The sequence below is a fragment of the Phoxinus phoxinus genome (genome assembly GCF_949152265.1).
Source record: "Phoxinus phoxinus genome assembly, chromosome: 17".
NCBI classification, from domain to species: domain Eukaryota; kingdom Metazoa; phylum Chordata; class Actinopteri; order Cypriniformes; family Leuciscidae; genus Phoxinus; species Phoxinus phoxinus.
The window spans coordinates 11,425,469-11,450,601 of NC_136892.1; the positions used below are offsets into that span (position 1 = coordinate 11,425,469).

The 25,133-nt window shown below is 36.8% G+C and overlaps 3 protein-coding genes across 4 annotated transcripts in view; 2 read left to right on the plus strand and 1 right to left on the minus strand.

Moving 5' to 3' along the window:
* The window catches only part of kif20a (kinesin family member 20A), a 31,550-nt gene extending 29,891 nt beyond the window's left edge, over positions 1 to 1,659 (plus strand). Inside the window, exon 19 of the mRNA XM_079586595.1 lies at positions 642 to 1,659. Within this exon, the coding sequence (XP_079442721.1) occupies positions 642 to 992 (351 nt within the window). The 3' untranslated portion in view covers positions 993 to 1,659. The remainder of the gene's footprint in view (positions 1 to 641) is intronic.
* cdc23 (CDC23 (cell division cycle 23, yeast, homolog)) lies at positions 1,561 to 15,556 on the minus strand. 2 transcript variants are annotated; one of them, XM_079586597.1, is made up of 17 exons: positions 15,493 to 15,556; positions 15,363 to 15,402; positions 14,123 to 14,195; positions 13,813 to 13,950; positions 13,676 to 13,718; positions 13,487 to 13,592; positions 12,548 to 12,680; positions 12,268 to 12,445; positions 10,390 to 10,487; positions 9,635 to 9,716; positions 9,024 to 9,177; positions 4,544 to 4,663; positions 4,383 to 4,458; positions 4,230 to 4,291; positions 4,075 to 4,153; positions 3,830 to 3,949; positions 1,594 to 1,912 (listed from the first exon to the last, which is right to left on the minus strand). In XM_079586597.1, the coding sequence occupies exons 4-17, from the start codon at positions 13,828 to 13,830 to the stop codon at positions 1,745 to 1,747; spliced, it is 1,437 nt and encodes a 478-aa protein (XP_079442723.1). In that variant the 5' UTR covers positions 13,831 to 13,950; positions 14,123 to 14,195; positions 15,363 to 15,402; positions 15,493 to 15,556; the 3' UTR covers positions 1,594 to 1,744. The 2 variants fall into 2 exon arrangements, with proteins under 2 accessions (XP_079442722.1, XP_079442723.1); XM_079586596.1 differs by having other exon boundaries at positions 1,561 to 1,912; positions 15,363 to 15,551.
* A 3,923-nt stretch (positions 15,557 to 19,479) lies between these two features.
* LOC306984887 (15-hydroxyprostaglandin dehydrogenase [NAD(+)]) lies at positions 19,480 to 24,978 on the plus strand (the record flags this gene model as incomplete). The annotated part of the gene is made up of 8 exons (XM_079586601.1): positions 19,480 to 19,575; positions 19,728 to 19,834; positions 20,981 to 21,104; positions 21,266 to 21,372; positions 21,647 to 21,743; positions 24,341 to 24,417; positions 24,522 to 24,685; positions 24,828 to 24,978. Exons 2-8 carry the CDS (start codon positions 19,739 to 19,741, stop codon positions 24,976 to 24,978), a joined length of 816 nt encoding a protein of 271 aa, XP_079442727.1. The 5' UTR covers positions 19,480 to 19,575; positions 19,728 to 19,738.
* Between the last annotated feature and the right edge of the window lie 155 nt (positions 24,979 to 25,133).

Sequence of the window (25,133 nt, forward strand, 5' to 3'; positions counted from 1 at the left end):
AAACTGATTTATTCAAACATGCATTAAATATTAAAAAACAGAAATATATATATATATATATATAAATACACTTATGGTATTTGTTTGAATTTCATAATAAAATGGACAGAATTTAAACTTTAATTTCAAAATAAACTGCACAAAGCCTATTGTGGTTTATTGGATGGGATGTGCGCTACAGTGTTCTGTTCATTCATCAATTGAAGACGGCATAGACTAAAAGATTGATTCTTTATATTTAGGAATCAATATCGGTTCATAAAAATGAGAATTGATTAAAATTGATGTTTTTTTAAATACCCAGCCCTAGTATTCAACATCTTTCCCTCTTTGTTTCTTCCTATATTCTCTTTAACCCCTTTCACTCTAATTTAGACTTTGGTCATATCTACTAAGAACAAAATCCAAACAATGACATGAAAATTATGCAAAAGATTCACATGCATCCCTTGCTCTAAATCACTTCTTCTTAATTCCCTTCCTAACATGCTGTTTCTTGTTCTAAACCTCCTGACTTTAACCAGAATTGGTGTGATTTGAAAAGAATTAACCGCAGGTAATTCCAGTTTCCACCTCACCTTGCCCTCTGGCCTCTCTAACCCTGTTCGCCGCCCTCTCCTCCCTGTTTTCTGCGTCTGTAGGATCAACTGCTGGTGGAGCTGCACACCAGCCTGCAGCTGGTCAAAGCAGACCTGCGTAAGAAAGACGAGATGCTCGGTCAGTATCAGAGCGCTCAGCCGCCGCCTCAGGCCCCCACGGCACCCGGATCCTGCAAGAAGAGGGGCTGCGGGGTAGCGGTGGCTTATGTGGAGAACCATCCTCCTGAAAAACGGCCCTTCTTCCGCTCACTGTTCCCCTCCCGCACGCCCTCAAAGACCCCCTCGCGACAGGCCCGGCAGAGACCCGATGTTAACACGCCCTACGCCCGCGTGTTGCGCTCACGCCAGCCCTCTCCTCCGTCCACTCCCATCCAGCTCAGAGTCAAGTATTAAGAGCTGGACACACAGCTTCACGTTTTTTAGACAAGTCTTTTAATATAATCAGGTTGATGGATAAATGGGCCTTATTTTGATGACTGATTCTTTTCTTTCTTTCTTTTTCTGAAAACATTGTATAGGTTTTCCATTGTAAATAGCAGAAAAACATGGTCATTGACTACTGTCATTTACTGTTTTGTTTTTTAACATGTGTACAAGTATGTATTATGCAAACCAAATCCAAGATACCAAGATAAAAGTAATGCTTCCAAATAGTAACCTGCATTCAATGTTTCCCAACTGTATAATAAATCTCCGCATGTTTTTCAGTTCATTTTTAAATATTTCGTAGTTGCTGCTTCATCTTTTGCAAGGTTTGAGAGTTAGGATTCAAGAATTCAGTGTTATTGTCACCAAATATGCATCACTTTTTTCCCTTATGTTTGTAAGTGGCCAAATGCACAGATTTAAGCACTACATTCTTGTGTTGGCTGCTCTTTTGCACAAGTTTAGTCATGTTCGTATATGGTTTGTCACTTTTGAATGTCTAAGTGTTTTCTCTACACTGTATAATCTCAATGAAATGGGTGAGTTTTGTAATAAAACATTCAACCTTCAATGTTTTAGCAGTTTATTTAACACAATGGCCACTTTTGTCTGTACAGGCAGTTATTTACAATGTAGCATACAGGACATAAAGATCATCAAAGCATAAAAATTGAATGACGTTTCTAAGTGGAAAAACCGACCCGTTGGCGACTGGGGTGTTAGGGTGTAATAGACGACAGGTCGAGTGGGGATACTCTCCTGACTGGAGTGGTGTTGTTGGACAGAGGGTTGAAGACGCAGGGTAAAGACAAGTCTGTAGATGAAGGCTCTCCTTGCTCCCGCACCGCAGAGATTTGTCTTAACAAAGCCTTGCCTTCCTCTCGTGCCTGAAAAGAGAAGCAAACAAGTTCGACTAGTGTAAGTTGATGCCGTGGTAGAGCTAGTTTAAGAAAGCAAGCTCCAGAAATTGAACATTACAAAGAGGAGAGAAATTTACATTAAGCTACTTTACACCAAACATGGGTGTCAATAGTCCTTGCTGTAGAATATAGCCAAGTGTGCCACACATGTCTTAAAGTGAAGCCTAAACATTTTGACTCCCCCTGGTGGCTGGCTTTACATGTATTCGGATGGGATGTAAGCCTTGCTAAAAAAAAATCAAATTACACTTCAAATAATGTTATTCCAAAGATTATTTCTCCAATAAGTTTGGTTTTAGTTATTTGATGCTATAAAAACAGGGTTAAGCCATGATTGACAGCTGTGCTTGTGATTGAGTCTGCAGGAACAGGACTAAAGTTGGGATCTTGATATCACGGGCTCCACCTCAGGATCACTACTGCAGACTCCAGCTCCAAATTTTGTAATTGGGCGCACAATGTCACCCACCATTTCTGGGATTATGTTATCTTTATTCAATGGAAGGTAGTGGAGACACGTCATCCATATTTAATTTTTTAGTCTATGGTTATCCATCTTGTTTTTCAGGTAAGTGCGGGCACGGCCATTATTCATTTGAATGTGTCTGGCCTCCACTTATTTTTAGCTGTACAAAACAGCCTGTTATGCTAATTGATATTTCTTACCATATTATTTTAATTAAGTATCTTAATTATAAACACGCTGGTTTGTTGCAGTTTTATAGTTTACTGCACTTTTATATATTATATATATCTTGCACATTCACAGAAAACGCCTTACTTCTGTGTTGAAAAATAAGGTGGATAGCCCAACCACAGATTCCTAATTATGTTGGAGGCTTAACAAAATGCTAAACCATGCTTAAGAACTTCTAGAAGTGTTAAAACATTCTAATCAATTGAAAAGCATGGCATAAATGTCAAAACATGTTAGCAACTAACAACATGCTTGTAGCACTTCTATATGAAAGAATGTCAATGAAGGTCTATATGTCTGTCTTACAGATTGCATGGCTTTAAAATCTTCAAGCTTTTATAACTACTTAAATCTTACAAATCCTTAAAACCTGCAAACTTTTTAAATTACTTTCAGTCTGCTAATTTTATTCTCTTAAAGGAACACGCCGACTTTTTGGGACTTTAGCTTACTCACCGTATCTCCCAGAGTTAGATAAGTCCATACACACCCTTTTCATCTCCGTGCGTGCCGTAACTCTGTCTGACGCACCCACCGCTAGCCTAGCTTAGCACAAAGACTGGAGGTAAACGGCTCCAGCTAGCATACTGCTCCCAATAAGAGACAAAATAACACCAACATTTTCCTATTTACATGTTGTGATTTGTATAGTCACAGCGTGTACAAATAACAAGGTCACATGAGACACAGCCATCTACCGTATACATACTGGGAACTATATTCTCAGAAGGCGAAGCACTGCTACTTCTGCGGAGTGATTTGCGCAACACTCTGCTCCTCACCAAGGGGCTTCTCAGGTGCTGCAAGCAAATCACTCCTTCTGAGAATATAGTTCCCAGTATGTATACGGTTAGAAGATGGCTGTGTCTCGTGTGACCTTGTTATTTGTACACGCTGTGACTATACAAATCACAACATGTAAATAGGAAAATGTTGGCGTTATTTTGTCTCTTATTGGGAGCAGTATGCTAGCTGGAGCCGTTTATCTCCAGTCTTTGTGCTAAGCTAGGCTAGCGGTGGGTGCGTCAGACAGAGTTATGGCACGCACGGAGATGAAAAGCGTATGTATGGACTTACCTAACTCTGGGGGATACGGTGAATAAGCTAACGTCCCAAAAAGTCGGCGTGTTCCTTTAATCAATCAGAAATAATATCATAATGAAGGGTGATGAATGGAAGAAACTCACGTCATTGTAGTCGCAGCAGCGCTGAGCGCAGAGAGACGCCTCATCGTACAGTCTGTTCTTGAAGTAGTACTGGCCTAGATAACGCAGAGCGGTGCTCACCTCAGCATGCTCCAGCTGCTCCTGAGATCACAGACACACATCTGATCAGTCCAAAGGACACATTTCTTCTAATCATGTGACTATCAACATCAAATCAGATCTCGATGTTACGGTGTGCATGAAGTGCAAAAACTCCAGTAACTTACACCACATGAGAAAATATCCTTGATGTAGATTATGTAGCACTGCGCAGCATCGTCAGATTCATTCAGTTGCTCGTGAAGCCTAAAAGCAAACACAGTTTCATCAAAACGGGCAACAACACCACTATGACCATTATCCTGAACCAAACCTCACTCACTTTGCCAGCTTCAGAAGAGCCATTCTCTCCACATCCCCAACCGAATACGCCCTCCAGTAACACTGAACCCACAAAAACAGAATCATTGGAAAACAATTGCACATTATGAGAGAAAATGATCTATTCCAGTGTTGAATAATCATAACTGTTCACCTTTTTGGCCTCAACTTGCTGAGACAGTTTCTCGTAACATTCACCAAGAGCGACGAGCATTCGCGAGTCGTTAGGCCTGATACAAACACAGCATAAGTGAACTTTCTCGGGTCTATATTGCATAAAACAGACAAAATGATTCGTGTACATGATGCAGTCACCTGAGTTGATGGGCCTTCCTGTAGTAGTAGAGCGAGTAGAAAGGCATTTTGAGGATCTCGTAGGTCTGTCCAAGTCCGTACCAGGCCCGGTAGTCCCTTTTGTTCACTTCAATTGCATGTCTAAGAGACAGAAGAGACAATGTATTACATTCATGTCTTATTTTACTTCTTAACATGAATACAACAATTCAGTATGACTTCCTGGTACAAAAATCTAAATATCTAGATTTGGGGGGGAATCTAAATACATCAATGAAAGAAAGTTAATAAGACAAATAAGGTCATGGTGAATGTGAATTAAAAATTCCAATGGTGAATAAGAATTAAAAATAATTCTGTATGCAAATTATATATATATTTGTAATTTATTTTGCATAATTTTTATTATAATATATTACATGAATATCTTTTTTTTTAAGGAAGTCTCAAGGCTGCATTCATTTAAGCAAAAATACAGTCAAAACAGTAATACTGTAAAATATCATTACAATGTAACTAAAATAACTGTTTTCTATTTGAATATATCTTAAAATGTTATTTATTCCCGAGATGCAAAGCTGAATTTTTAGCATCATTACTTCAGTCACATGATCCTTCAGAAATAATTATAATATGCTGATTGGCTGCGAAATAAAACTTTCTTTTTATTATCAGTGTTGAAAACAGTTGTTCTGCTTATTAATTTGATGGAAAACCATTATACCGGTACATATACAGTAAGTATATGTATATAGTGTAAATATATATGCTGGCAAGTCTTAAAATGAGGTTAATACAACCTCAGATGAGCAACACGTTATAGATCAACTCTAAAACGTTATAGATCAACTCTATAAAAGCAGAAGTTTTGGCAGTGTGAAGCAATTGTTGCTTATAACAATGACACCGTGTAATGTCGAGGTTGTATTTTCCTCATTTTAAGGCCAGATAAAGACCAGAAAATCTGTTTATCATGTCCTGATACGTAAACATTTTCGGAAGAAAAATACGGTAATAAGGTAAATAGTGATGAAAGCCAAAATATTAAATGCAATGGTTGTAATTCACTGTTTTGTAGAGGGGGCTCAAAACGACAATTTTCATATGAGATTTGGAGCCAAATTACGGGGGGGGGGGGATGACTTTAAAAAAGATGGCAACAACATTATTTTATTTAGATTGGTACGTATATTAGTAAAATTCATTATATGCCAACAGTGACAGTTCAAAAATGGGGAAAAGCACTTGTGTTTCTTGCCCCAAGTTGCATGCCTGTAACTCAAGTATTATTAAAGATACCTTAATATCTTTTATATTTTTGGTTTTTAACAAACATTTCTTTTGGGACCTTCATTTTAAAGTCCCCATAAGGTACAATATATGGAGATCTTAATGTCGCTCCATGAGTAAATTGGTCAATTGTACACATTTTCAGGTCAAAAACCAAATGTGGGTCACTTTGCATACAGTTTATATTATTTTCTTTTAAACCAGAATATCTGAACAACAAATAATGTTGAAACTAGATATGCATCTTGTTTTTCTATCAACACAATTGACCGTTCGCAAAAGCCACGCCCCCTAGTTATTGTTACTACGCCCGTCAAACAATTGACAACCAGACACATAGCCATGGGTTGAGCTCCATACCTATTGGTATAAGTGATTGGTTTTGGAGTAATGCAGCAGCCATATCCTCCAGGGTACGACAGAAAGGGCTGCAATATGCAGTGGAGGGATATGTTAAAAATGTTAAAATAAGCAAAGACGGGAATATTACAACAATCGAGGCAAAGGTGTAACGTTACCGGTCTCGGTCCAAGAATGAGAAACCTCACGACCTGTTTTTGCAATGTAACCAGCACAGCCTTGTGGACCAGTCATGTTCCTGCACTGGCGGGTAAGTAGCCTACGTTTTAAATTTTAAATATTTTCCAGGATATAACAGCTAACGTTACCTTACAGGCTGCCTGAATTTCCTGCGGAATAATAAATTATCAAATGTTCTAACTTTACTAACTGTTACTTTCGATAATAATGCTATATAGAACCACAAATGCTAACTTAAGTCCAGTTTTAAGCTTAAACTACTTATTACTTAAACTACTTATTGATCATTGATATGCTAAGTTAGCTCACTAACTTTACTTACCTTAGAGCAGACATATGTAACTTATGCTTATTAATCTTGTGCCAAAAATCCCCTGAAATGGTCAAGTTGAGGCACATAACTTGCCCTCAAAAATGTATTTATACGAATCTATATTTAAATCAGTTTCAAGGATATTTAAAAGAAAGGATTTTGTTCATTTTAACAGCTTCTGAAGCTAGCTAGAGTTCAAATACGCAGTATCGTAACTAAGTAAGATACACCTTGCTATATAAATTAGAATTGGAGATCCAGTAGTCAGCAGACAGTTGCAGTAAGAGAAATTATATCATTTCATCCATAATCAGGAGTTAAATAAAGAAACAGTTAAATCACTTATAATATTTCTAAATATAATCTAAGCCACACTGAGTAAAATATTCTTGCCTAAGGAAAAGCAAAGTGATCGAGAGCTCTCTTTCAATCAGACAGTTCGCAAAAGAGCAAAGGTCTGAGTCCGAAGTAAGACTAACCTAACCTATACAGAAAATGTCTTCGTTTTCTACAGTCACTTAGATGAGCGGAGCCAAGTTCCTCTTTTCATTGTATATTGAAACAAGGCAGCCCCACCAGAAACAGTAACAAGATTAGACATCAGGCTTTTGTGGTTTCGCACCCCTGGGGGTAAATTGTTAGTCTCAACACATACATACACATTAGTGTCTAAAAGAAGCGTCTCTTGCCCCCTTTCCTACACGCTAGATGTCTTTTCTGCTGACTTTTAAGATAACATCTATAGCACTTTAACAAAAACAATTGTTACATTGTGGTCCGTCTAGTGGAAACTTTAGATTTCTGCTCACGACTTACAGAAAGAACAAAAGGTTACATAGAGACATCAAGATTAATAAGTGAAAAGAGCATTCATACATTTCAAATGATAAACACAACAAACTATTCAAGACATGATTAATTAGATTTGATTAAATGATTAAACAAACAAGAGATATAATTTTTTTGCTTCGTTTCAGTTTTTGTTCTTCAGACATTCCTCTTTAAACACTGTAAGTATCAGTTATTTGAAAAGTTTGAACATGGAGTCGCATTGGGATCCCCATATCTATGTGATTGAACCCATATAGGGCCTTTCACTGAAGATTTCACTAGACAAGTTTAATAAGAATTACAATCTAGAAAGATATTAAGATATCTTGAATATTTTTAGAGTTACAGGCATGCATACTTTCGAAAAAATAATATGTATGGCACTCAGACAGGTATATTCTATGCAATTGTGTTGAGATCGTTTTTCAAAAAAAAACGATACATTTCTAGTCTCAGATATTCCCTCTTTAAAATAATAAATATATATAAACTGTATGCAAAGTGACCCACATTTGGTTTTTGACCACTGAAAATGTGTACAATTGACCCTTCGCAGGGAGTTTGATTGACAGGTGATCTGACCAATCATACTTCGCCATCCGCCATTTTGTCCGACAAAGCAGTCAGGAGAGTTAGTAGAATAACATGGGATGATTTTAACTTGAAAAATGGAGTGACGCCTTTCTGCGGTTAAAACAACATTCCTTCTTATGTTCATTCAGGTTTGTTTGATGCTATAAATTTACTAGAAGGAAGAGATGAATCGGTTCACGAGCAGCTTTAACTGAGGCTCTACATCGATCTGTCAGACTCATTTAAAGAGCCACAAAACGGTATTTATTGTTTACATTTCTTTCTGCTCCGCGATGTATTTTTCACTATGTGAGAACATGGGGTGTGTGTGAGAGCGGCGTAGCTTGTCGGATTGAACCATATAGGGCGTTTTAAATTAAGATGCCAAAATAAATGTTTTTTAAGAACCAGAATCTAAAAGGACATTAAGGTATCTTTAATTCTTGAGTTACAGGCATGAACAAGAAGTGCTTTTTCCCATTTTTGAACTGTCAACGTTGGCAATATAATGCTACAAAGATTGCTAAAGTCAACAGATTTTACTAATAAACCTAGCAATCTGTGTAAAAAATAAAATAATGATGCTGCCATCTTTCTAAAGGTAATCTTTCAGGTCTCAGAAAATGGTCATTTTGACCCCCCTCTACAAAACAGTGAATTACTATTCATTTATACATTTATGTCATTTAATATTTTGGCACTTTTCTTCATTTATGCATTTCTTTCACCAGACAAAAATGAACCAGAATCAAATAATTTAGCCAGGGACCTCTTGTTGAGTTGACACGGAATGACCCAACACTTAACATTTATGGTTATCTTATTTGCTTAGCTTTCAATTATAACAAGTTTAATTTGGCGGAAAATCTCAGGGAGACATTTTTCCCTCGGATGTACGCAATCGGCTCATATTTTTCAGGTCAGAAAATACGGAAAAATCCCATCCCCTGGTACCTGTAGGCCTGAATGGCAGCTGATGTGTTTTTCATCTCCATGTACTCATGACCCATGAGGGTCCAGGCCCCCAGACAGCGTGGATTCAGCTTCAGAGCACGCTGAAAATACAGGGCGGCTTTCTCATGCTGAGACCGCAGACTGTAATAGTTACCTGTGAGCGGACAACAAAACAAACAGTTTCCAGTAGTGACTTTATGGCTGATGTTCAATTTCAAGGAAATTATTTATAAGGACTACTTCTTCCTCAGGCTATTTCGTCTTGTTTTTCTTACGTCCTCGTTGAAGAAATCCAAAACTTGCTAAACTGGAAGGCACTGTTTTATGCATACACGCTTCCTTGGAAAAATTTAATACAATAGCATCCTCTTATCAACCAACTGTCCAGATCACCGATATTGACCATAGTGTCGCTTAACCAGACTTATGACCATCGACACGACGTTGTGTCCACTTTACATCCCCTAAGAATCGCGCATTTAAGACAGTACTTGCCTGACCGACATGTACAGTGACTAACAATAATCAATTTATATATATATATATATATATATATATATATATATATATATATATATATATATATATATTCGATTCTTTCTCATCCTCACCTATGACGCAGCATGTCTCCACTCTGTACTTGTCTATCTCCACCAGATTATGGGCCAGATAACTGAGCTCCGGCTTCATGCTCTGAAAAATAAGACAAATAAACAGAGGATCTTAACACAATATTATCTACTAAAACTGAAATTAATTTTTACTTGCATTTTCGTATTATCCTAATCCAGTTAAATACAATATCAGCAGATAATCAGTCATTATTATTTCACTGGAATATTGTAATCTGACCCAAAAAAACATATCCTGCAAGATCCCCCAGCACTGTCCAATCCCCCTTGGACCCAAAAGCAATTCTATTGGCTGAGACAACTTTGTATGGGCGCTCTATCCTTTGCCTGATTAGAAATTATAGAAAATCAATTTATGGTGACATTTCAGTGTTAAAGTCCACATGAAATATCAAATGGAAAATCGTGTTTTCCTCCCTATTCTGATGTATATTCAATGAAATATGACAATTAATGTCTTTTGAATTACGCATCATATAACCAAAGCTAATAATTGTCTAATTTCAAACATTTTCCTTTCTGTCAATCATAAGAAAGGGGCGGGTTTTAGCTGAATAAATGATTGGAGAAGTCAACAGAGAAGTATGATTTTGACAAAAAAAATTGGCCAATTATTTTATTAAATGAAACGTATACTTGGATGAATTATTCACAATAAGACCTGTAATATACATTTAGAAAATAGATCAATTAATAGTTGATTAATTTCAGGCCGACTTTCAACAGTTTCTTACCCGGACGTAAAGCAGGTTGGAGAACGTGTCCATGTTTTCGATGCGAAAAGGATCCTGCTCCCGGAGTTCATTAAACAGATATAAGGCTTGATCAATATCTGGGGAAGAAAAATTGGAAACACTTCACAAGAAAGTTCAGTTAGTTAATGCATTAACTAACATTTACCATCAATGAGCAATACATTTGTTACAGTATTTATTCATCTTTGTTAATACAAATTCAACTGTTCGTTTTAGTTCATGTTAGCTCTGGTCTATTAAAAATGGACAGATTAAATTTTAATTCTTTTAATTCAAACAATGTATTATTACATTTTTAATTAATTAAAATTGACAAGTGTAGTTAATTATAGTCAACAACAAATGGAACCTTATTGCAAAGCGTTATCATTTTGAAACACATTATGATAATACCCTTTTCCATATCCTGTTTTTTATACACTTAATTTTAAAAAGGTACACCATGTAACTTTTTTGGTTCAAAATGTACGAGTACATCATGAATCCGTCTTCCAAATAGTGTTTTGTCTTATCCTAAATCACTACAGTACACATAAATATATAACATACCTATATATATATATATATATATATATATATATATATATATATATATATATAAATAATAGACACATATACATACAAGTAGCTCTGAATGTTCTTTCCGCAAGATGAATGCAGTTTTGTTCATTAACTGCTAGAGCGTCAAAAGTTACATAGTGACTTTAATTGTATTATTTATTACAATATAAAAACATACAGCAACATTACACTACATTGTTAATGCATTTTAATATAATGATTTTAAAACCTAAAAAAAAGGTAAAAAGTAGTAATATGCTTAAAGGGTAACTAAACCCCTGGTCAGAGCCTGACTCCACCCACTGGCAATATTTGAAGAACACTGGAAAAGTGGGCAGACCCCAAAAGTGCGGAGATACAGGGGACGAACCGAGGGCGGGGCGTGCACCTGAGACCCGCAGTGACGGAGTGATTGACAGCTGCTGTCAGACTCGCTAAGATGGAGAGTGACGAAAGTAGCTTTGCAACAGAGCGGTCATTTGAAGTCGAGGACTTTTCTCCCCCACCTTACCTGAAGTGGAGGAATTGTCTGTGGACACAGGGGCCAGAGTCATAACTAGCCAAACTGCGGTCTTAACTCCCACATCGCGATCGGCATCCGACGATACTAGCGAGGCAGCCACGCAAGAGAGAATGGGGCCAGTCTCTGAATGGATTATTATTACTTTTAACCTACGTTAAGTATATTTTGCCGCTATGTGGAAAAAATATCCAGCAAAATACGCCGGCGCGTTTGTCGACACCAAATATAGGCCTTTCACTCACATCAAGACGCCGCTGCGGTGGTGGAGTCCATGCAGGAAGAGCAACGTTTGGCACACAAGTGCATGCAACCACTGGCGCCTAATTTCCAAGTCTTGTGGAAAGTTATGCAGTCCAGCAAAGTTGTTGCCACCAGCAACACTACACCTACGTACCAGCCAAACCACTGTACTAAACACAGATAAAGCTAATGCTAAAAATGGGTGTGGTGAGCTCGCACCAAGGGTGTGACAGAGTACCGTCAGTTCCCCTACTTCAGGAGAAGTTCTGTTTAACCTGAAGAGGGCAGCACTCAGACGTTTTTACACCATATATTTTAAAATTAAAACACTTTATACCAAAATGTCAAAAAATTTACTCGAATCAATAAACAGCATTTATGAAGCTCCATTCTTACAGATCATTAACTAAAAAAAGTTGCTTTAGGGTTTACTTACCCTTTAAACAATGAGTAAAAACATAAAATAATTTCCTGATTTAGGGATATATAATTATATATAATAGTTGCAGCTGTTTGCTGCAACTATCGGTCACCTCGTATGTTATGGTAAGCCACGGCGATCTGGGATATGATGTAGGTGCTCTTGGCAAACCCTGCTTCCATAAGGCTCTGATATTTCTGCAGCGCCTCTTTGATCATCTGCAGTTCAGTGTACATGTGCGCCATGAAGAAATCCCTCACCCAGCAGTCAGGCAGAGACAGGGACTTCAGCTGAGAAAGACAAAACAGAGAAGCTATTTCAGTATGTGTGTGTGTGTCTACTTCAGTGTTCCTGCAGTGAACTGTAAAGCATGACCATGGGAAAATACGGACCATTTCAATGTTGGTGATGAGATTGCAGAGCTCCAGCCATGATCCCCAGTGCAGAGGGAGAGCGTGTGTCGCAGCGACAAAGATCTCTACTGCCTCCTTCAGCAAATCCAGTTTCCGAAGAACCACCCCATAACTGGTGAAAAACAAGATTATATTAACAAAAAGATAACAAGTAGTCCTAGAAGATCACTGTTTTTTAAACTATAGTTTATTTTAGTGTTTTCCTACTATGTGCAAACCAGAACTCACTAGTGTTGGGGAAAGTTACTTTAAAAAGTAAAACAAAAATTGTGTTAGATACTTTTTATGTAAAGTAATATTACACGTTACTTTTCCACAACTGGGCTGGTCTTGGTTGTTTGATTTTTTAATAACCCCCCCAAAAAACTTATATTTTTGGCATTTGTAAAGGCACTTTCACACCAAAAGTGAAATAAATAAGCCTCAGGCTGAAAGAAATGAAAATTCACGCATGTACAGTAGAGGGCGCAACTCAAACTAATTTTTCAGATGTGCTGCCGTTCTGGATCGCAGAAGAATAGGACGCATGAAAAGAAAGTTCAACACTCATACTTCAGCAATAAAAACACAAATATTTAAAACAAATGTGATTCACATTTTTGAAAAACACATTTTTGATAATTAGTGTGGTTGAATTATCGACGGTCAGCAGCAAAAGCATTGCTTAATAAAGTGAGATTAAATACATTATGCATATTTTATGTGCTCTTTAACATCTAATTATTGCAGGTTTGCGTAACAAAAAGTTTGCATTTCACTGTTTTTATTCATTTAAATGTGAGAAATGGGAAAGCCGAGTAACTTGCGTTACTTATTTGAAAAAGTAACTCAGATATTTTGTAAATTCAAAACTAATGCGTTACTTTACTAGTTATTTGAAAAAGTAATCGGATTACTTGTAATGTGTTAGATACATACAGATAGAGAGCAAAGCCATCCAGCTCTCCGGCACTATGTTTTTTGCTCAATTCCACCCGAAGTTCTCGCAGGGCTTCGTTTCGGACCTGACCCTTTTCCAATGGACCTGCAACCAAATACATGCTTATGATGGGAGCAGTTGAGACCGTCTGTGCCGGAGACACTGTTCAAAATGTGCTTTTTTCTTACCAAGGCTATCAACTGTCTCGTCATCTTTCTTCTTTTCCCCTGACTGAGTGAATGAAAAAGAATATAGGTTCTTCCACATTTCATCTCCAAACAGAAAGGATAGAAAACATGTACAAAACAATGGTGAAACGTCTTACTAGGTAGCGTGAATACATATAAAGGAAATATGCTTTCTGACTGCGGCAGCCACGGAGAAAATATGCAGCTCGATCATATTCCTTCAGGTCAAAATATGATTTGGCCAGACAGAGAGCATCCAAATCTTGAGCGTCCTCCTGGAAGAAAGGGCAAGACGGTCAACTATACACCTGCATATCTTCAGGAAAAACAGATTATTTACACCTGTTATTATTAATTAACATCTAAAAATATATTATAGCCAGCTCTACACTGTCTTATACCGGGAGAGCAAGACAGAAGTTGTAATAGCCCAGACTCCAGACTGACCTCAGTTAGCTCCGGGGGTGGAGGGATCTCATTCAGAGGAAGGGTCTCCAAAGAAAATGCCAGTTCAGATGCCCTGAAACATAAATTACAGGGATATTGTCAACTTTTTAAACACTGCAGAGCAATAAATCAAATCTAATATACAGTAGTAGTCAACATTTGAAGTGGATCAAAAAACCTTTCATTAAAGTTATACATGAACTTTGAATAATAACGTTCTTGTCTTAGGACAACTTTGATGAACTTTTTTGATCCACTTGAAATGTTGACTACTGTATATGTGCATAAAACATATATGGCCAATATATATATATACCCTGGTGTGCTAAAAAAAGGTAAATATTAATGGGAATATACTTCAGAGATATTTTACCTGTAAAAAATTCTAGGGGTATTAATAATTGTGGCCAACGTGTTTTGGAGAAAAACATTTATTTCATAATGTGATTCCCCCCCCCCATAATGTTCAATTATTTGAATAAAAGATCAAAAGGATAAACAATTCAGATTTATTTTTTACAGCCAGTTTTGATCATATTTACCAGGTGTGCCATTAATTCTGACCATGACTGTATATATAGGCTATATACCACCTATCTATATTCCTAAAATTCCTTGAGTAAGTATACTTATCAATCAGTCTCATTATGTTCTGAAATTATTTAACATACATTAATTCAGTAGACATTTAGCAATAAACACTGTAAATTACTTACAAATTAAGACATTAGTAAATAACAACACACAATATTTCAAACAGCACAATACAATATAAAGCACAACATACAGAAGTGTTGAACGAAGCAGAACAAAGATGAATATGATCAGTACATTTTGTTAGCTTCTTGTCCTGGACCAGCAATACTATCGTATATATTTACTATGGTGCAGAATTATTGTCATATTTATTCTTTACAACATGGTAACGTTACACCAATGTCTTTCAACGAATGACGTACAGTTGTAAAGGTGCCACTGTGTTATAACGGTGCGTCAAACAACATGGCATCGCCATGCTAGGTGTTAGTGTATGAAAGCCCAACATGTTACAGACGCGCCTAAATCACGTGCAGAAACATGTCTATGAATGCAGATGATTAGGTTAGTATACAGACATAATTTCTGTTTATTTCATTGTGTTAGCTGTCATGCTAACAAAATATCACCCATTAAGACAGTGCAATTAAATAACTGGCAGCATTCTTGATATGTGTTGAATTATAAATATAAATGCTTTTACCATTTCACGCTGTGGACGAGTCCTCTTTCCTTGCACTGCGCTGTAATAGAAATAAGTTGCTTTTTAATTTGAACCAAGTCACCAAACTCACTGCTGCGGGTAGCCGCCATTTTTCATAAATACGTCATACCGACGCAACCACAGGCGCTAGAGCTGATTGGTCAAACTGGTGGATCAAAGAACACCGTGGAAGAAACAAAGATACACCTTTTTCGTACTTTTATTAGTTTAAAAACTAAAATAAATGTTATATTGTTGACTGGCTTGTAATGAAACATCTGTAAGGCGTTATTTATGATCATTTATTTTATGCCGATTTAATTACAGTTTTTTTCGAACTGCTTACACACGTTTTTAAAACTTTCACCTTTTTTTCAAAAGTCTACACACAATTCCCAAAACTGCACACACAAAATGCAAAATGCCTCCTTCAAAATGTAACACTGCATTCAAAATGCCATAAACACATGTCAGAATGATGCATTTGCATCAAATGGCAAACACTTCTTTCATACAGTTTTTCTCAATTGTTTACACACAAACACTGCTACTTGAGACACAATGACCACCACGCATGTAACTCATTCACCAACCCCCTGAACCAATTCTGCTAGACTACAAGCACAATTCCTGCTTTACACTCAAATTGCAGTTCTAAAACACACTTTTTTTCAAAACACTACACACAATTCTCTAGCACAATTTTCATGCAGAAAATCTCTTGTTTTCACAAGGAACACACTGCCATTCAAATATGCAAACTGACGCATCACACAGGCAAACACCCTTCACACAGTTTTACAATTAGCAATCAGAGCTTTAGCATAAAAGGGAAACTGGTGACCTCTTCAATGGAGCAATGGCAACATTGGATTTTTTTTTTTTTTTACTGTAACTGTATACAGTACATTCTTCTGTTGTTTTGTATGTAGACCACTGTATGTACAACGTTGTGTTGGGATGTACACTGTGTACATTGTTTTTGTGGGGAAAATAAAATATATTTGTTACCGTGTATTTGTGTGTTTTGAGTATAGAAACAATATTCTCAAAGATTTTACAACACACTTATGTATGTACTGTCTGTAGTAAGTGTAACACTGAACAAAAAAAGGCCTAAGTGATGATGAAGTGTTCTTGGAAAACAAGAAGTGTTTTCCATTCATCATTGAGCACGTCAGTATTCAATTGGTTCTTATAAATGTCTATTCGTATGATGGTTTGTGTGTGTCATTTGAAAACAAAATACCATTTTGAGAAGAAATAACATTGTTTTGAATGTAAAGTTTAATTTTGCAGGAGAATTGAGGGGTTTTGCCGATTGTGTGTGTGTTTTTTTTTATTTGTGTGAGTTCTGAGAATATGAGGCATGCTTTCAGAAAATGTGTGTTAACAATCGAGAAAAACTGTAATACACCATTTTTGGATACCATGTAAACACTGTTGTTCTAAATCTAAAGCTCTTTGGTCTTTCATAGGCTTATCTACATTTCAATACAATGTTTTACAGTGAAAGTAATCTGCTGAGAGGGGTAACAACACTGTAAACACCAATGCAATGTAGAAACAGAAAATATGTATTAGGCCAAACATTACTGTTGTATACAGCATACAACAAAACCATAAACATATGGAAACCAAAAGTATATTATTTAGTATAAAGTAAAGAACACAATTGTGTGTGTGGGGTCTCTGTCCATTGTTAGCATGCATTGTTCAAAACAGGTAATCTGACCTTTGACCTATTTATAGGCCTATACTACAGTAAAGCAGTGATTGGTTAGCGATCAGTAAAGCAATTAGTGTTTGCACATGTGAGGTGTGTGTGTGTGTGTGTGTGTGTGTGTGTGAGAGAGAGAGAGACCTGGTGAATAAGTGAAGCATTTTGATTGGCTGTGTTTATAAAAGGAAAGCAAGTCACTTCCTGTTAGATTTTTGTGTTTTAGTGTGTAGTGTTTTGAAAAAAGTGTTTTATGCAATTGAAAACTGAGTCAAAGGCTGAGAAATAGCTCATGGTTTTGGAGATTTGGTGTGTAGTTTTGCACTTTGAGTGAGAGGTTTCAAAAATCGTGTGACACAAAAAGATTTTGTGTGTAAGCAGTTGGAAAAAACTGTAAGATGTTTACACGATGGAACTTCATGTAGGCTATAACTGTCATAAAAAAATTAATAACAGTCTGACTTAACTTATTTTAAATGACTTATTGATAGTTAAAACAAGTGATGCAATACTTATTTAATATGGCAAGTTTCTTCAGTGTATGTTTATTATGGTGTGTGTGTGTGTATGTGTGTGTCTCACATTTTGATGTTGATGCGTGAACAAAACACATTTAAGCATGAATTTCTATAAACACATTAGACATCTGGTTTATCCAATAGCCTTTTATAGACCTCTCTAATTTACCAAAATGGCTGTACTCTCCCTTCCTCTGTCTTTGAAGCTCTGTCTGTTGTTCATTATGATTGTCAAGCCCCTTGTTTGCCCCTTTTTCCAGGAACTGGAACATAATCAAGCACAGCTGAGGTTGGTCAGGTTCTGTTTGCAGTCGACTTAAAGGGATAGTTCACCCAAAAATTAAAATTTTGTCATAATTTACTCACTCAAGATGTTCTAAAACATGTATGAACTTCTTTGTTCTGTTGAACATAAAATATGATGAAGAATATAACCAAACAGTTGATGGGACATAGGCTATAGTAAACCATAGACTTCCATAGGCTAAATGGGAAACAAAGTGAAGTCAATTGGGCCCAGTAAATGTTTGATTACCAACATTCTTCAAAATATCTTCTTTTGTGTTCAGCAGAACAAAGAAATTCATACAGGTTTGGAACAATTTGAGGCTGAGTAAGTGATGACAGAATTTTTATTTTTGAAGTGAACCATCCCTTTAAATATGGTTTCTACATACTTGTACATGACACATCCCTTAACTCCAATATTTAAAGTCAACTTAAAAACAACAGCAACCTGTGAGGCAGCTTCCTCCTCAGTCGACTGAATCACATGTGTTGAAATTGAATGGAATCAATGTGTCATCGCTGAAGGAGGATTAAGTCTTGTAAAACATGATTTCATCTAGGAAATAATTATATGGTTCACCAGATTGCGAAAGCAACAGGTGTAGCCTAAGAAAAACGTATGCTTATGATCATTATGATGATCCTTTTAGTTATTTCTATAAGTAGGCTAATTCTTACAACTCATTATTATTGTAATAATCAATTTATGAATGATAGTTTTGTCTATTCTATATTTTAATATCATATACTCATATTTCATATATGTTCTAATCAAACCACTTTGTTTTACCTCTGCTTTGAACATAAATTCTGCTGTCACTTCTCTAAAAAGTGAGATGTTCCCCTGCAAAGTCAGGCATCCGGTTTAAGTGTGTGTTAAGAGTTTATAGGTGTTGCTACTTCTACTCTTATATATATATTTACAAATTATGACAACCGGTAGTGAGGACATTTTACTGGTCCTCATTGGTAAAAAATGCTTATAAATTGGCTTAAACTTGTTTTTATTTAAATATCTTTACATGTTTCTGTGATAGGTTCAGGGGTAGGGTTTGGGTTAAGAGATACAAAGTTCAGGGGTAGAGTTTGGTTTAAGTGATAGAAACTCATTAACCTGATTTAAAATCAATGGAAGTATGCAATGTCCTCACTAAAATAGAATAACAAACTTGTGTGTGATTTGTAAATGTGTGTATAATGATATAGCAAATTTCTGTGGATCAAATCTTCAGTCAGTTTAGATGTTGAAACACTGAGTGAATGAGCACATCTATCAAATGAGCATTTCTGATCATGAAGATGGCCATGAACAAATAGGCTGAGTAAGAAAAGTGTTAAATATCAGGATGTGTTTAATACACATGTTTCTAATCACATGTAGCCTATTATAAACACATCCCCGTACACCCTGATAGAGTATTTTCATAAGAACGTCTGTTGGTTGAACAAGACACCTTATAACACATTTAGCTTTACAACTCGTCTTTTAGCCTACTTTTAGGATGTTTTATCCACAGGCTCATCATGGAACACCCGCTATATCTGTGAGTTTCTTTACCAGTTACTCCACCCCTTCACCCTCGCCTCTTTTCATTAAACCCATCCGCAGTTAGTAACTTTAGTCACAGTAGACGTTCTATAGACGCAGTTAGTAGTTAGTCACAGTAGACGTTCTATAGACGCACAGGTAAACAATGCTAATTTTCTGTTTTTTATGAGTCTGGAAAAAAGTTTGTATAGCAGCATCAATGCTTTTATTCCAAGCAACATGGAATCGCGTTTCGGACGCGTTCTAAACTTGTCGCGTCACTCCTTTGCGTTTCTTTCTCATATTCAGGTGTGTGTGGCTGATGATGGATTTAAAGGATAAAGTTGCTGTTGTGACCGGAGCAGCTCAGGGTTTGGGCAGAAGCTTTGTCGAAATACTCCTGAAAAATGGGTCAAAGGTAAAGCAAAATGATTTATCCAATTTATCAAAAACGTTTATTTTTAGGCTACAAATAAAAGTACCCGAAATCGAGCATCTTCTAAAACAATACAGTGCTGTAAAGACTGCCCCGCTATTAGTTCCAGATTCGAATGCACATCGTCACAGAATGACACATAGCCTACGAGTTTACCAGGTAGAAAATTCGGAAAAGTCTACTGAGGAAAAAATATATAAAAAAAACCCACACTGGACCTAAGAAAAGCTAAAAGCTATATTTAAAAATAAATACATCGCAGAAAGAAAAAAAAAAACAACAAAAAAAAAAAAAACAGCAGCCGATCATTCTAGAAGTGATGCAGAGAATTAAAATAAAAAAAGGCTAAATGATTGGAAATAAATATTTATAAATAATTCGATGTCCTTTCGTAACGTTTGACCTTTTACAAAATATCGATGCTTGTAATATAGGCTATGTATGCATGCATGTAGGCTATGTATGAGAAACAGGCAAAACAATGTTTGAAAAAACGTTGGACCTGACACTGTAAACAGTCGTTGCACAAGCGTGTGGTAGGCTATTTGTCTGGCAATAAATGGCTGCGATAAGACGTCAAGTTAAAAAGTGTAATGGGGATCGGTGTGTTCTAACACTAAACTCTGTGACCTGTCGAATTCTGTGACCGTAGTTGGCGCTGTTGTCACCCTAACCACTAACCAGTCATCAAATTTGATTATGTTGTAATGCAATTTTATTTTTTCTATCTACGCATGAACAGTAAAAGTGTTGCAGTTCACTTAATTTAGACATTACTAAGTCCTGACACTACAAGTCTCTTATTAGAATGAAAATTCGTGCTGTTATTTCTTCGGAATGTGCTGTGAAGTTTGACCCTTACTGGGGCCACAATTTTAAGTATTTTTAATCAAACATTCTATCCATTAAAATCTAAGAATAAATACAGAACATTTTCTTTAAAAAAAAAATCTAAATATTACATAAGTAGTAGATAAATATGGCCAACAAGTCATCCTCATTGAGAAAAAAAAAATATGAAACTAAAATGAATGAAGGATACAAAACACACCTACTTTGTAAGCTACTATTATGTATTGTTCAGTACTGTACTAGGCTAATATCTTACACTGATTCATTTGATTACAGGTGGCTTTAATCGATGTGAATAAATCGGTGGGAAATGCATTGAAGACCACACTTGATGAGGACTATGGACTTGACAGAGCTGAATTTTATGCTGCCGATGTCACATCAGAGGAAGATTTTAAAGGTCAAGATGTTCTGTTATCTGAAAATGATTACATGACCCTGTGACTGAAATGACTTACAATATCAGATGTCAGTTACAGGACAAACAACTTCACAGCAGATAATAAGAACAGTGAAAGAGATTGAGGATATCTCATTGATTTTCCTCATTTTCCTTTACAGGAGTTTTGGAAAGAATTGTAGAAAAGTTTGGCCGCATAGACATAATGTGCAACAATGCAGGAATCATCAATGAAAAACAGTGGGAAAAGACTATAGCAATAAACCTGGTAGGAGTCTATCTATCTATCTATCTATCTATCTATCTATCTATCTATCTATCTATCTATCTATCTATCTATCTATCTATCTATCTATCTATCTGTCTGTCTGTCTGTCTGTCTGTCTGTCTGTCTGTCTGTCTGTCTGTCTGTCTGTCTGTCTGTCTGTCTGTCTGTCTATCTATCTATCTATCTATCTATCTATCTATCTATCTATCGATCGATCGATCGATCGATCTGTCTATGCTTCAGCTGAATGTTTTGTTGTTCATGTTGTCACCAGGGTGGAGTGGTCAGAGGCACATATCTGGCTCTAGAACATATGAAGAAGGAAAATGGTGGTAATGGAGGAGTCATTATCAACATTGCATCTATGGCAGGTTTGATACAGTCTCTATAATTAAACAGACAGAATGATGTTCCAAACGTATGTTAAGGAGCCTAATCATTCAGTCATTCATTCAATTATGTCAGTCATCGTTACGAGAGTTCTTCCGGCATTCGGCCCGCCCTGTGAACCATACATCCTCTTTTTACATCCTTAAAAATATACATCCTCTTTTTACATCCTTAAAACTATACATCCTCTTTTTACATCCTTAAAACTATACATCCAGTTTTAACGTCCTCAAACTATAGGCCTATACATCTTCAAACCTATACATCCTCTTCTTATTTGCAGGAGCAGTTATTTCTCCCAGGATTAAAATTGTCTACATATCAATTGTATATTGCATTGGATATTTCCTCAACGCCGCAACAGCGGAAAGTATTCTGCACGGGACGAGGGATTAAATTGATTAAAGTCTTCTCTCCTATATCACCAAACTACTCACAGTTGATTACAGTTTGCTGTCTGTGGTAAACACTTTTTGGGGGGGATGCTCGATGTTTGTTTAACATTAATTATTAAGACTGGATGGGCAGGTGAACTCGTGAAATAAAAATGAAAAGACAGGATAAAAATATATCTGTGAAATTAAATGGATGGTTCATCTAAAAATAAAAATAATTTACTCATTTGATTAAGCGACACCTTGATGTTCATTCACAACGACGGTTTAAAGGTGAACTATGCAGGTTTTTTTTACCTTAACCGAACAGCTTCGGAGTCATTGGAATGGTTATATTACTTTTTTCGGGTTGAATGGTGGTCATCTCGCACCCCCCTATTGCCTGTGAGCGGGAAAACCACCCTTGCAACTTTGGGCCGGCGCGTCAGGAAGTATCGCATGATATCAGGTCTCCCGATGTAACAAATTGCTTTACGGCCAAAAAAATCTGCTAAAATTATATCATTATGGCGCTCCCTCACGCTGTTCAAACCCGAATGAAGAAGACGTTGTAAAGAATGTCCCGTCTGCTTTGATGTCGTTGATCTACTAGCCTCTGGTATCTGAGAGTCACCAACGAGTTTTTCGACAGTGTTGTCAAATATCTATTCCGTATATATATTAAATATCTAAGCTGTAGAGAAACCTGTGAGCAAAAAGCGAGAATACAGCGAAGACATTCCTGAAACTACATAGCCCTGCTTTAAGTCGCTTTCCAAAACCTTCACCCTCTCTGTTCGTCTTTGGTGGAATGGTGGAGCACTTAAAGGAGAACTCCGGTCAATTTTAACATTGAGCTCAATTTTTAGTAAATTTGGAGTGCTGTCAATACAGAGAACAACGACAAAAATCGGTGTTGCCTACACCGTGTTATCCTCTTTTTAAAATTTGCACCCTGTTGACTTCAATGGGGCACGTTATAAACCTGCTTTTATACTCTTAACATCCTTGATGTGTCATTACAAGTGCCCAGCCATATGCTTGTTGAATTAACATAATTTTTATTCCTATCTTTCACATCTACTGCAGTAAGATTCACCGTGTTCACTCTGAAGGAATCACTCAACATGGCTGGGCACTTGTAATGACACATCAAGGATGTTAAGAGGCTAAAAGCAGGTTTATAACGTGCCCCATTCAAGTCAATAGGGTGCAAATTTTAAAAAGAGGATAACACTGTGTAGGCAACACCGATTTTTGTCGTTGTTCTCTGTATTGACAGCACTCCAAATTAAATTTACTAAAAATTGAGCTCAATGTTAAAATTGACCAGAGTTCGCCCGCCTCACACCCTTAAAGGGTGTCATCAAAATAGACGTTATTGTCATCAATAAAGTCATTGGCATCATTTACTCACCCTCAAGTTGTTCCAAACCTGAATGAGTTTCTTTCTTCTGCTGAACACAAAAGAAGATATTTTGAAGAATGTTGGTAATCAGATAGTTGATGGACCCCATTGACTTCCATAGTATTTTGTTTCTTACTATGGAAGTCAATGGGGTCCATCAACTATCTGGTTACCAACATCAACTGTCTGGTTACCAACATTTTTTCAAAATATCTTCTTTTGTGTTCAGCAGAAGAAAGAAACTCATTCAGGTTTGGAACAACTTGAGGGTGAGTAAATTATGAAAACATTTTCATTTTAAGGTGAACTATCCCTTTAAACCAAAGCACTTTAAAAACACACACACACACACACACACACACACACACACACACACACACACACACACACACACACACACACACACACACACACCTCCTCTCTAGCTTGTTTCCTAATCTTGTCTAATTAATCTGGCATAGTATATTACAAATATTGTTGGCTCTTTGACTAATTGCTTTAGTTCCTCTTTGGATAAAAGCATCTGCTATATGCTTATTTCATCATGTATGACTTAATGTGGAACACACATTAAGATATTTCGCTAGTTTGACGATACAATGAAAGTCAGTGGGGTCCTAAGTTGTTTTAGACCCCATTGGGTCTTTTCAAATATCATCTTTTCTGTTCTGCTGAAGATAAAAATCATACAAGTTTGGAACGACATGAGATAATTGAGTAAATGACTTTTAAAATGTTATGGTGAATTATCGCTTTAAGGACATGCCTTGACTGAATCTTTGCATATCGGCTGCAGGTCTAGGGCCTTTGCCAATGGCGCCAATCTACACAGCAACTAAACATGGCGTGGTGGGATTTAGCCGTGCCATGGCGGTATGTATTTTAGTCTTCAGTCTGGGTGGGTGAAAAATGATGCATAAAGCGTTCAAATCTTTTTGTGAAAATGTTTATTTTCTTTAATTGCATGCGTCAAACAGTCCGTTTCCAAGTTGGCTGACTATGGGGTGAGAATCAACATCCTCTGTCCGTGGTTTGTGAAGACCAGTCTTCTGTCCTTCCTGAAATCAGAAGAGCATACCGGAAGTTTCTTTCCATTGAAAGGCATTACGGAGATGATGATGGAGAAGAACGGCTGTCTGGAGTGAGTTAACACGTTTATCCTTCCTCCCGGGAGAGAGATGCATAACAGACAGAGCAAGACTATGAATTTAACACCAACATTTTGAAACATTTGTGTAGATGACAGGTTTCGTACAGTCAATGTAATTGTGATTTTGTTACAGGGTTGATGCTGTTGCCAAGGCCTTCCTTGTTCTTGTGAAAGATGAGAGCAAGAATGGAGAAGTTCTGATGATTGAGCCAGGGGGTGCAGCTTTTGTTTCCTTTCCTCAACAGGGCAAAGACTTTCCATCGACTCCCGTCAGTCTAGAGTAGCCAATCAGCTTCTTCCTCTGGCGTACCCGTCTGAGCCTCTGCGTAAATTGATGGATTTTAATTCGGGATTAAAGCTTTTTTTAAAGCAGCAGCTCATTTGCATTTAAAGGGACAAACACAAAGCGAGGCGTTTTTGCTCACCCTCAAAAAGTGAC